At 36.3% G+C, this 13,482-nt stretch overlaps 1 protein-coding gene across 6 annotated transcripts in view; it reads left to right on the top strand.

Moving 5' to 3' along the window:
- The window catches only part of SLC6A6 (solute carrier family 6 member 6), a 53,085-nt gene that overhangs the window by 25,759 nt on the left and 13,844 nt on the right, over window positions 1-13,482 (top strand). For 5 of the 6 annotated variants that reach the window (XM_058166630.1, XM_058166632.1, XM_058166631.1 and 2 more), the window contains 7 exons: window positions 453-692; window positions 800-934; window positions 2,422-2,656; window positions 6,066-6,198; window positions 8,227-8,361; window positions 9,684-9,787; window positions 9,897-10,021. In XM_058166630.1, the coding sequence (XP_058022613.1) occupies window positions 453-692; window positions 800-934; window positions 2,422-2,656; window positions 6,066-6,198; window positions 8,227-8,361; window positions 9,684-9,787; window positions 9,897-10,021 (1,107 nt within the window). Of the gene's footprint in view, window positions 1-452; window positions 693-799; window positions 935-2,421; window positions 2,661-6,065; window positions 6,199-8,226; window positions 8,362-9,683; window positions 9,788-9,896; window positions 10,022-13,482 lie in introns of those variants that run through there. The other variant, XM_058166634.1, reaches the window with a different exon arrangement.

Below are 13,482 nucleotides of genomic sequence, written 5' to 3'. Positions count from 1 at the left end.
AGTACTAGGCCATGAACCACTTAATTTTCACAAGTAGCTTCCATGTTCCTTCCACACAAAAGGAAAGATGAGTCTTACTACTGATTTCAGTCTCTGCAAATAAAGCGCCATCATAATACCATAGGTTAACACTTCTTTTAGCGCAGTGAATGTAGGATGTAATGACTGTCTAGCCAGAATGTTCATGAACCTGGCATGCTAACCTCATATTATGAAAAGTTTCCTTGTACCTCTTAAAGGAAGGAGACATTCTTGTTCCGTGCTTTCAAGTTTGCAGATTCATATATTACTAATCATTAGTTGCATCTCTCTTTCGCACGTATTGGTTTTGTGGGAACCTTGGCTTAGTTACTGACTTTGCCAACCTATTGCATAAGCAGATGGACCTGTTGAGCAAGGTCTCTTAAGTAAATCAGTTTATATACCTTATATTGTAATTTTGATCTTTCTAGAAAACAAAACCATGGCAACAAAGGAGAAGCTGCAGTGTTTGAAAGATTTTCACAAGGATATCCTTAAACCTTCCCCTGGCAAAAGCCCTGGGACACGGCCTGAGGATGAGGCGGAGGGCAAGCCACCACAGCGGGAAAAATGGGCCAGCAAGATTGATTTTCTGTTGTCCGTAGCTGGAGGGTTTATTGGATTAGGCAATGTTTGGCGATTTCCGTATCTCTGCTATAAAAATGGCGGAGGTGAGTATGCTTATTGTTATCCTCATAATTACCTACTGGTCTGAATGGTTATTTTACCAACTCATAAAGTCGTCCTAATCACCCTTCTGTTTTTTCCCCCTCTACAGGTGCATTTCTCATACCTTATTTCATTTTTCTGTTTGGGGGAGGTCTTCCTGTATTCTTCCTGGAAGTGGCCCTAGGACAATATACCTCTGAAGGAGGAATTACATGCTGGGAAAAGATCTGCCCTATTTTCTCTGGTTGGTTATTTATCTACTTCTTCCTTAATTCATAGTATGCTATGAGGTTCTGTAAGAGTGATGGGTTAACACAGAAAGGAAGTGTGGGTGGGTGGGTGGATGGTGTGCTATGCAAATGGAGAAGCCTTTTTAATAGCAGAGAAGGGGATTTATCTGAAACTCTTTACCCATTCATTTCCTTCCATCCACGTGAAAGGCTGTCTCATGCATTTCAGGGTGAAATAGAGTAGTGGTGGTAGAACAGTTGGTCCAAGGACAAAGCCTGCTTGATACTTTAAATAAAAGTAAAGCATTTTAAATAAAAATCTAAAGTTATTATTCTGAAAGGAATTGAAAACTTCTCAAAAGCAGGATAATAATACAATTTAACAGATAGGGAAAGTTCGTCCTAAAATGTATGTCTTTGCTGTATATTTAAGTATTTTTTGATTAACATCGTTACAACAGTATTAACATATTTAATTATTTATTTGTATTCCATTTTGTTCCTGTTTAATTGACAACCAAATGGCCTTAAATAGAAATCTAAAACATTGTCTTCTTTTAATTCTGTCCCCACTCTGTCTCTTTTTCCTTCCTTCCTTCCTTCCTTCCTTCCTTCCTTCCTTCCTTCCTTCCTTCCTCTTTCTTTTTTCCCTTCCTCCCTTCCTCCCTCCCTCCAGATGTCTAAATTTAGGCATTTGCCCCTGGAAGATAAAGAATTTGAACAGTTACCATGGCTGATGACAGCATAAATTATTGCTCAGCTCATGTACTCACAGATCATTAAATTGTTCCAGGGCATTTTGGTATTTTGTAAAGGGACTGTAGGTTAGGCTAGATTTTTTTCCTCTTTTGGTCTCCCACAGTGCTTACTTGAATCAAAATCCATTGCAAATTACTAGGACATCATGTCAAGTATGTGAGGTTAAGATCAGGAAGGCTTATTCCCGGTGGCACATCATTAGCTGCTTGTATGACATTTTGAGTAACAGCTCACATGACCTTATCTACCAATGAACCTCTGTTTGAAAAGCAAACAGAGTAGTTGTCAGGCACTGATAACAGAGTTAAACTTTATCTCTTAGCAGCCATGAGAATTTTGCAAAAATATTCAAGAAAGGAAGGGAAGAGATGCACAAATTGCAGCATTCTGCTTGTTGGAATTACCTTCAGGTCTTTTTATATCTGACACAATGTGTAGCTTTTTCTGGAGAATATTGCTGTTAATGCTGCTGGCAATGGGGCTTCTCATGTTAAATCCATGAAGGAATATACACTTACAAAAGCACTAACTGATTCCAAGGTTTAAGAATGATGTCTCTTTTTGCAACTGTCCATCCTAACATAGACTCTATTCCACTTCCTTAAACAATGTAAAAATTGAAGACTATTGCCTTAATCATTCAGGTGTATGATAGAAGCTTCTAAACTAGCAAGGGAAAATGTTTGTTTGGTGATAAGATGAATTGTCTCATACATTTTTTTTCTTTTTTTTAAAAAAACAGGAATAGGTTATGCTTCCGTAGTGATTGTGTCTCTTTTGAATGTATACTACATCGTCATCCTGGCTTGGGGATTGTACTATCTATTCCAGTCATTTTCACACACTCTGCCATGGGCTCATTGTCAGCAAGAATGGAATACAGAACACTGTGTGGAAGACACCCTCAGGAAGAACAAAACTCTGTGGCTGTCATTCAATGCCACTAACTTCACATCTCCTGTCATAGAATTTTGGGAGTAAGCAAGTTTCCTTGTTACTGTGTACAGCAAAGAGACAGGGATTATAAATTGCAAGAGGCACAAATACAGTATATTAGAAAGCATGCAGTATTGCCTAATCGTGTATGGGTTCACAAGGTATAACTAACTATCTAGACATTCCTTAAATCATAGGTGAAGTAGTGATGGGTAGCAACAGTAGTAAGCCAGGTTGAAAGATGTCATTCAATAACATTTGGAGGTTTATACATTCGATATCCAGGAGAGTGTTCCCCCCTCCCCGCCTAAAGCCTGGTAGAATCTAAAACAACTCCTTTTCTTTTTGGATACCCATAAGTAAAGTTAAAGGTTCCCCTCACACATATGTGCTAGTCTTTTCCAACTCTAGGGGGCAGTGCTCATCTCTGTTTTAAAGCCGAAGAGCCAGCGCTGTCCAAAGACATCTCCGTGGTCATGTGGCCAGCATGACTAAACACCAAAGGCACACAGAACACTGTTACCTTTCCACCAAAGATGGTCCCTATTTTTCTACTTGCATTTTTTACGTGCTTTTGAACTGCTAGGTTGGCAGAAGCTGGGACAAGTAATGGGAGCTCACCCTGTTACACGGCTCTAGGGATTCGAACCGCTGAACAGCCAACCTTTCGATCGACAAGCTCAACGTCTTACCCACTGTCCCTTGGATACCTATACATACACATAATGTTTAAAAAGCCTAAAGATTAATATTTTTTCCATTTTCTATACCACACATGAACAGGTTCAGTAAAATAAAGGTGAAGCCTGCATAGTTAGAGTTCCTTTCTAAGTCTCCTGTTCTAGAATAGAACTGAATGAAAAATAGAACAGACTAGACTTTATTAGTCATAAACCAACAAAGAAAAGACTACATTAATACATTAGGTAATCCTTAAACATCATGGCCCATAGTAGGGCAGAGTTTACATAAAACCTAGGCATGCTTGGGGACGCAGAGTTGTCTTTTGTTACCTACTTATGTAAACAAAGTAAGTCAGAGTGCCTGGGGAATTTAGAGAGGAGATGGGGCATCAATTTTCCAGATAAGTGGCCAATTTGTATTTTGTGAACTAGTTGGATTATGCAAGCTGCATAATCAATTGACCTTCTACATCTAGAATCTTTTCCTTCAAAATTGAACTCCCTTACTCTAATCCCAATGGATTAGAGTCCAAGAAAAGATATTGGAGTATAATTTCCTGGAAAGAGCTTTTGTCCATGTGGAGTCCATGTGGAATCAAAACTATCTTCTTTAATTAAAGGGAGTGAATCCAGCTGGCATATGTAATAATTTCAGCTAAAAAGTAAAGATATTGATCCAAAGGCCATATTCAATTCTAGAGAGGGCTGCTTCTTGCCAAAGCATCGTATTTGAAACATAGTGAGGAACCTGGAAAATATTTCTCAAACATTTGACTGGACTTGCCGTCTCACTTACATGGCCCAAATTGAGATTTATTTTCAGAATTTTCAAAGTTTTTAGTTATCAGTTTTCGGTTTTATGAGTAGGAAGCTAATTCAAGCCTACTTTTTGCATATGACCTTTTGTTATGCTAAGCCTTTGCTTATTTCAAACCAGGATGATCATTAGATGCAGCAGTGTTTCCAGGAGAAAGTTAAAACTAGCAAGGTGGCAGGCAGAGCTTTGTGATGGAAGTCCAGTCCCATGTGCTACCCAGAGTTGTTTAATTGGTGACAAGGGTGGCATATAAATTTAATAAATAAATAACATGTACGTGTGTTGTCACAATACAAGGGTGGGGCTTGCATCACAAAATTCCATCCATTAACTTTCCTTTTTGTTGCCCATTCCTCCCATGGACACTGTGATTATCTAGTGTTTAAGGCACCAGGCTAGAAATCAGGAGGCTGGGAGTTTTAGTCCCACTTTAGACATTAAAGTTGGCTGGGTGACTTTCGACCAGTCACCCTCTTTCAGCACAACCCATCTCACAGAACTGTTGTTGTGGAGGAAATATAAGGAGGAAGGAATATTAGGTATGCTTATCACCTTGATTTATTTATAAAAATAACAGAAGGATATAAACAAACAAACAAACAAGATATCACAAAAACAACTCCACCTTTTTGCTGCCATCTAATGGTCCTCTAGATGAAATACCATCCATCCAAAGTGGATATATTGTCAATTATACCAGTGGCCCCCACCATTTTTGATACCAGGGGCCAGTTTGGGGAAAAAAATTTTTACATGGACTGGCAGTGGTAGGGGGAAATGTTTTGCATACCATTTATATCCTACACATGTTCAGATGAAACTACACTAACACAACCAGTTCGTAGAGCAGGGGTTGGGGACCACTGAATTACACTTGATGACCAGCATAGAGATGAATTACAGAAAATCATTTTGTTCTCTTATAATAAGAGTTTACATTTTGTATCAAGGGAAATCTTCACTAAATTTATAACCATATATCAATACATACTTATCAATCTGTATATTGCACTCTTTTTAAAGCTAGCAATTAATTTACATTGAAGGATAATTGAGGTGCCCTTGCAATTATGTAAAGCCTTCTATTATTTGTTATTAACTCACTTGAAGTTTGTACATTCAGGAGACAACCGTTCCATTTTATTAATCCTGGGCATTTAGATGTTTGTGTAGTAAAATTTAGGTGGGTTAGATTTATTGAAAAACTCACCTTTACACACTAAGTGATGTAAATCATCATAAAGCCATTGATTATGCATCAGAGGCATAATAATTATAGTTTAGTACAACTAATGGCATTTGCAAATTTCATGCTTGTTTGAGCATAAGTCATAAGGGATAAGCAAATGGGGCTTCATTTGTATCTAGTCCTTTTGGGATTGTATTGTGCAATTATGTGCTTCAGTTTCTTAGTTTTCATTCCACCATTTCTGGTTGTAAGCATAGTATTGAAAAGGTAAGAATTAGAAGAATATCAGTAAACAAAAGTTTGCACCATTCACATAGTCAATCCAAGTTTTAAGAGTTTCATAATTAAAATTTATGGATTATTAAATATTGTGAGTTCGTCACATGCTTCAGAAATCCATCTAAGCAAACCAAAAGAAAACTAAGAATAACCCAATTTTAAAAGCAGCCATATTTTTTTATAAATTTCTTTGTATTTTTCTTCTCTTCAGTGAAATTTTTGCACAAAAACCAGTTTAAGATAATTACTTCAGGCTTAACTATAGTTGTAACTTGAGGACTACCTGTAAAGTTCATATATCCTATAGAAGAGTGATATTAAAAAGTATAAATGTATATTAAGAAGCAATTGGGTATTTAAGAACAGAAAAGATCAATGCCACCATCACACTATAGTTGCCCATCAAAGGCCAGCTTTTGCACAAAGCCAATGAAATTGTTTGGTGATATATCTGTTGTCTTCTTGTTTCTTTTTATCCTCAGGCGGAATGTTCTGAGGTTGAGTTCAGGCATTGATGAACCTGGTGTTCTCAAATGGGACCTGGCTCTTTGTCTTTTCCTTGTCTGGGTGATTTGTTTCTTTTGCATTTGGAAAGGTGTGAAGTCAACCGGGAAAGTAAGTTTCTGCTGCATTTCTGTCAGGGGATAATGATTTCTTTCCCCCCTAAAGATTAGCTTTGCTTAATTAAAGGCTTGACATGGTGGTGGTGTTTTTTAAGTAAGCATAACTCTAAAACTCATCACCATGAGATAATTATAATATACCATTAAGGAGTGTATTTTAAGCCAAACACTTAGCTGCCAAGCAAGATAGGATGTTTAGAAACTAATTTTAAATCTGAAGCAAATTAGGGACCTAAAATTCCCAACTTGTTGCCTTAGCAAGGGCCATGGTTCAACTTTTAAATCTTTCAACCTTTCAAGCATATGTCTAGTTTATTGCAAAGATTGGGAATGCAGTTTCTTATAGGAGCTCATAACTTTTTCAAAAAGCCTAGTTTTTCATTTTTCCCCATTACTTTTAACATTTATTAATCAAATGTATATAGTCACCTATCTCACAAAAAGTAACTCTGCTTTTATTCTAAAATGCCTTTTATAATCATTTATTAAGAGGATAACTGTACTTTTGCAAGAGAAAACATTACCAAATGGTAATTAGTTAATAGCTAGGTCTCTTTTGATCCTAAAAATATGCAAAAAAATGAAGTACAAAAATCTAGTTAAATTGCCCAAGAAAGTTATATGTAATAATCAGAATCTTTCACAAGAATGCTTTAATATATCCTTTTAATTTAAGCAGGGATCCCAACATTTCTTAAAGATACCTGCTGAAAATGTTTAAGCAATAATCCCTGTGTGTAATTGGATTAGCTTGGCAATAGAATTTACTAATATAATGAATGTAATTTTTTTCTCAAGTACAAGCCTCCGTTCATCTTACATTGTGGTAGATATGTATACAATTGTATTTCTGATTAGTTTGCATACAGAATGTCAGACATCCAAAAATATAGAAAAGGTGAAAGAAATGTGATTACCATTGAATGTCTGTGGAGATTCTTAGTCATCCAGGTCATAGTTGTCCCGTGCTTTTTCAAATGGCAACTGCACTGTTTTTTTCTTAAGAAAGAAGAAGGCGACATTTTAAGAAGCTTCATCTAAGAAGCTTGATTGGTTACTATGACTACCATTATCCACTATATCTATAAACAGTGGTGATTTACCTAACTAAACTCGATATGTTAACAGTGGGGAAGAAAAATAAGATTTATTTATTCATTTGTTTATTAAATGTTTATGTTGCCCATCTCCCCTATAAAGCCATTTGGATGGCTTTTAATGTTAAAAAATAAGGTTAAGTGAAAGTTTTCTTTAAAAAAATGGGGATGATCTGTTTACATGCTTATAAATTAAATTCCTATAATATTTTGAAACAAACAAAAAAAGAAATATGAAAACGATAATGGAGTTAAACATGTTGTATTTAAGAGATCAAACTGTCTGCAGGACTTGTTAGGTGCAGCAGGCATTAATTGCCTATTAATCTCCTGAGGTTTACTTAAGAGGCAAGGAGACAAACCTCGAGCTTTTATCTGGCTAAACCAATTCCATGAAACAGAAGTATATTAAACTGAATAGCACAGCTGGAATTACAAAATGGTACCATATGATCTTATTAAAAGAGTAAAGGAAATTTGTTTTAAAAACCCAGTTTGAAATTAACTTGAAATTGAATGGTTAATGAAGATTACCAAAGCCACTTTTGTAGTTAATATTTTGCACTATAGTCAGGTGCACTATAGCACAAAGGTGCCAACTGGTGGGATTCTTCTTTTTTCCTATAAATCTAAATATAATTGATGGCCACATCTCAGTTCTGATTTTGATTACGTGCCATCAATTCAGATTCCTCCCCTCCCCGCCATAAAACCTGGTCCTTCAGCTCTTCCAGTAGTAACTCTTGGTAGCTGTCCTATTGTGAGTGAGTCAGTAGTGAATTCTTATTTGTCATGGGTCCATTTAAACCTTCAGTCCTGTATAACAACACCAACATAATATAACACAACTATAAACTTAAATTTCATATTTTTACAAATAAAAGAGCTTTTGCTATTTTTGCTATTTTACTTTTCATTACCAGGTTGTATACATAACAGCAACATTTCCATTCATCATGCTTTTTGTACTCTTAATCCGTGGTGTCACTTTACCTGGAGCTGCAGAGGGCATCAAATTTTACCTTTACCCGAACATCACTCGTCTGTCCGATCCAATGGTGAGTTGCTAAAAATAGGAGATAGTGATAATTTCTTCCCTATATACTTTGAAACAAAATGCATGGCGGGCAATGGGTTCATGCTGCAGTTACTGATTACTTAACCAATCTATACTTAACTGAAGTTTTCTACTATGGTTCAGTTTTCCATTTTATCTTGTCAAAAAAAAAAGCTATTATTAACATGTTAATGTATTTTCCATGTGTGTATATCTTTTTGTATCAAAAGGATTCTGAGGCTTGTAGACTCTATCCAAATATAGCATCTCAGCTTTTTTGTTGGTATTAGTCTGTGGACAAGGTAAGGGAAATAATTTGCTTCAGTCTTTAGTTAAATTCGTGGAGCAGCAGAAGGAACGGTAAGAAGCACTTGTGAGTATTTTTAACTGTCCACTTATAGGGACATTCCCTGGGAGGGTAGCTAAAGATCATATTATAGCTACAGTGGGAAAGAATTTAAAAAATAGCCTACTTGCTCTTTCTTATAAATGCTTGGAAAACATTTTTTTCCTAATGTACAGGAACCCAGATTGATTCCTTTTGTTTTACTATGTATGAACCTTTTCAATTCCTTACAGATTGCATGTTAGAATGTGTTGTAGACAGCCACAAGATCTATTTCCTGAACCTGGGGAAATGCAAACCTGTCTATTCAAAAGAAAAAAAATGAAAGTAGGAAATAAACAGAATCAGATTTAAGGATGCAAAGCAACCTAAATGCTACAAGGCAAACGGAAATGCCATTGGGTACTATCCATCTCTAGAGCTTTTGCAGCATGCTTAAAAGTTATGTAAGAACCGCAAGGGTTCCTAAAAAGCTACGGCTTCTCTCCCTTTTAAAGGCTTGGGGCAATTCTGTATCAGCCCACTTAGATTAGAATATCTGATTCTCCACGGCTGCAAATAAGAAAAAATACCAAGGTTGGGATGAATATAATTCCTGTAAAAGTATGGAGTCCATGAAATGCAAACTCTTCTCATATTTTGTTTTTTTAAAAAATAAATGTTCTTCTATTTCTGTTTTGTTTTTGTCTGCAAACATGAAACTTTATTTATGTATATAAATGTATGCTCTTATTTAAACTGTTTCTGCTTTAAGTTCATTTTCATATAATGGTTTTGTAATGTGCCATGTAATATGATTAACTTTGGTTGATGCACCATGGTTATGTTGTTAGCAACTGCTAGTCTTATTGAAGCAATACTGTTATGATAATGTTATTTTTCAAGAGAGAGAGGAAAAAGATTGTCTGGATAGCTAATAGCTAAAATTGATACCAAGCACCATCTTCTGAGCTTGTTGTTTTTCATGTTTTCCTTAGGTCTGGATAGATGCTGGCACACAGATCTTCTTCTCCTATGCAATCTGCTTAGGTGCAATGACTTCACTGGGGAGCTACAACAAATACAAATACAACTGTTACAGGCAAGTTTCCTACCAAAGGGGATTAGTCTGTTAGCTAATAGATGTGTAAGGAACCATGGGTTCAAATTTTTCTTTAATTAATTTCCTCCATGACATATGTGTGACATAGGGACTGTTTGCTGCTGGGATGCCTGAACAGTGGTACCAGTTTTGTGTCTGGCTTCGCAATTTTTTCCGTCCTGGGCTTCATGGCACAAGAGCAAGGGGTGGACATTGCTGATGTGGCAGAGTCAGGTACGATGGTATTGGTGGCAGTGATGGTGGGCACTGCCATCCAGTGTGTGAGCAAAGTTCGACAAGCTAAATCATCCCAAAACTCAAAGGAGAAAAAGATTAAAAAATGAAAGGTATTTCAGCAAACAAAGTAATGATTTATTTCACTGAGTAGTACAGTTTGAAATGCACTTTTTAAAAATGTGCTGAAATACAATACGGACTTTGAACGCTCAGGACTAAATCAGAATTACAGGAAATGTCAATAATGTATCAAGAGGTGACCCTTTGGGGCCTACTCTGCCTTAGTTTCAATGAAATCTCTAATAGACATCGTTCTACAATATCCATGGACCCACCATCTTATTCAAAACTATGCTAGAAAATCTGAGTTGTGGCTTTTGGAACTGCAGCTTATATATTTTTAAACAAAATATTGATGGAATTGATGAAGTTTGTAACAAAGTGATTAAAAAAAATGGGTGAGGGGGAAAAGATAATCTTCCCTGTCACACCTTGCCTGGACTTCCAGTATGTGAAGTTAGATTAGCCAGTTCGTCTTCCCTAGTTACACTACTGTATCTGTGTGCCTAAGGCAATGTGCCATGCATATTTTCAGATGTGGAAGTCATACAGGGATATATATATATATATAATTTATTCTTTTCATTGTGTTTGTAAAATAGTTTAAAGCTAAGCTTTCTTTATTCTGAAAGGATAGGCCCCTACACTGTTTTCCCGAACATAAGACATCCCCTGATAATAAGCCCAATCAGGCTTTTGAACACATGTGCTAAAATAAGCCTCCCCCCAAAAATAAGGCCTCCCCAAAAATATTTAAGCGCAGCCAGTCGCTGCCATTTCCTCTGGTTAGGTTTAGGGAGACAGAGCTGGAAATCAGGTAAGATGGCAAGAGGAGCCCCATGTTGCTCCATGCGCCCCAAAATAATAAGACCTCCCCGAAAATAAGGCCAAGTGCTTATTTCAGGGTTCAAAAGAATATAAGACAGGGTCTTATTTTCGGGGAAACATGGTACTTATTTCTTTTGAACAAAGCATGCAAATTTTTTTGGACTTCCATAAATCACTGGAAGATATGCTGGACCAGATGCTCAGTTTATTGCGCAATTTACTGAAATCTATAGTGCTAAGACTCTCTGATAGCAATTCAGGCACAGGAGTACAGCAACTGGTAAAACAAAAGTGTCCTTCCGAATTGGAGAGGTTTTTATTGGCCATCAATGGTTACTGCCAAGTTATGTATTTTATTTGTCTGCCTGATACAGATCTGGAAGAGTCATAATTGCTTAAAAAGGTATAAATGTGAATCAGCCATTAAAAGGCTGTATCTAACATAATGTACAGCTAAATTGGCAGGGAAAAAAGTTTCCGAGGCAGGTACTGTGCGGAAAGCAACTCCATATTGTGTTGTGTGACAAATTGGTTCGTCTTCCTGTGCCATGCAATTGGTGATAAGGAACGGCAGTAAGAATTGTATATTTAATTTCAAATTTGTATTTCTGCTGTAATTATATATTTCTTAAGGGCTCTTTGTGCTTTGAAAATAGTGCAGGCCTGGCACAGCACTTCTCTGCTCTACCTTAAAGCTGCCTGACCTTTCTCAGGCTTTTTCATGAGCCTGTAGAAAGATGCTGCTGTTGCTGCTGCTTAGACAAGCCGCTTCATTAAAAGGAATGGAATGCCTCCTCAAGGAGGGTCATGTTTCCCCCCCACCCCAAGGTGGCACCAAAGTCGGGCTGCTTTAATGAATAATAAAGAGGTGGTGTACTTGTGGTGGGACAAAAGTCCAAAGCATACACGCCTCTGATATTCAATCCTGGAAAATGTGGGAGCTGATGTGGCGGTTAATGTACTTTAATCTTACATATAATACAAAGCTAAGTTTACTTAACTCTATTGATTTCAGTTAGTTTATACATTCTTAAGGCAGCAGTCTTGTGCAGTCTAACCCGGGACTAAGCCCTGCAGGACACAGTAAGACTTAGTTCTGAGTAAGCATGCATATAGGATTATGCTGTGCCTCTGGAATGGCAGCCTTTGTTTCTGAAATTTTGCATGCCTTATTCAACCATCCCACTGGACATAATTTCTGTGAAGAGGTAACAAGGCTATATTGATAACTATGTTAAATGAGAACATTAGTTTCAATGGAACTTAGTGTTAGACAGGATTTCAACTAAACCAGCTTAATGAAAGAATTAATATACTGTAGAATAAATAAGTGAACAATAAAATTGAATAACATGGACCTTTTGTGAAATCGGGCCATCTTAGTTATGAATCCAGGGTACCAGAATGCTTTGGCTCTAAGATACATCCACAGATGGAAAAGGTTTTGTCAAACAACGTATTTGTTGGATCACAGAGGAAAATAAGGACCATATGTGATCTTTCATCCAACAGAATATTTAGGATTACCTTAACAATGCATAATGCAAGCAGGATTGGGCCCCAAAGTTTAAATCTAAAGAAAGTGAATTGAATCTCTTTCTATTAGAATCAATGGAATAGCTGTAGTTAAACACATTAATTTAAATTAGGAAAGTGCATTAATACCATGTTTTCCTGAAAATAAGACCCTGTCTTATATTTTTTTGAACCTTGAAATAAGTGCTTGGTTTTATTGCCATGTGCTCAAAAGTCCGATTGGGCTTATTATCAGGAGATGTCTTATTTTGGGGAAACAGGGTATATTCTGGGAAGTAGGTTTTTAGCATATTTTTGTATCTTTCTAAATATATATATTTTGTTAAAACTGAATGGAAAATAGAAGGTGGCAAAAACATACCTGGTGTGTGGCCAGGTACTAATTCATAGGGTGTACTTTCCAGTTTAAAATATGGAAGAAAGGCAAAAGAACAATAAACAGAAATATTTTAGTCCAATTTAAACAAAAAAAAAACTTGCATGAAAAAGTGTTGTTGCAGTATTTTCCCATCATGGTTAAAGTATCAGTTTTAAATAAATACAAGCATATTTCAACTCTTTATTGTACCTGAATTAAAGGGCCCCAATATAAAATGATAATTATTTCACATAACTATTATAGAATTGTGGCTGTTTGGGGTTTTTATTGAATAATTCACAGAGAAAGCAATAAAAAAATATACTATTGACTTTGCTGTTGATAATCTTACTTGAAGGACAGATCTTCAGATAGTATTTGTTGCTTTGTATCCTAAGCAAATAATACTCACTGACTATGTTAGATAATCTGCAAATGGGTTTATTATTGCTGTATTGAGAGAATTTACTAATGACATTTGGCTGTCAATCGTAACCAAGGATGGATTCTATTTGGAACATTCTCCCAAGCCATTACTGTCTTCTAATGGAAGCTGTTACATCATTTCCTTTGTTTCTATATTTAACACAGTATTATGTGATATTAATAGAATTCTGGAGTTTTACACCACTTCACGATCTGGCCTTCTCTGGCGTAAATCCTAGAAACTTACTAT

This window comes from Ahaetulla prasina, chromosome 2, assembly GCF_028640845.1.
Source record: "Ahaetulla prasina isolate Xishuangbanna chromosome 2, ASM2864084v1, whole genome shotgun sequence".
Lineage (NCBI taxonomy): Eukaryota > Metazoa > Chordata > Lepidosauria > Squamata > Colubridae > Ahaetulla > Ahaetulla prasina.
Note: the sequence above shows the minus strand (reverse complement) of the source record. Positions and strands in the feature narration are given on the sequence as shown.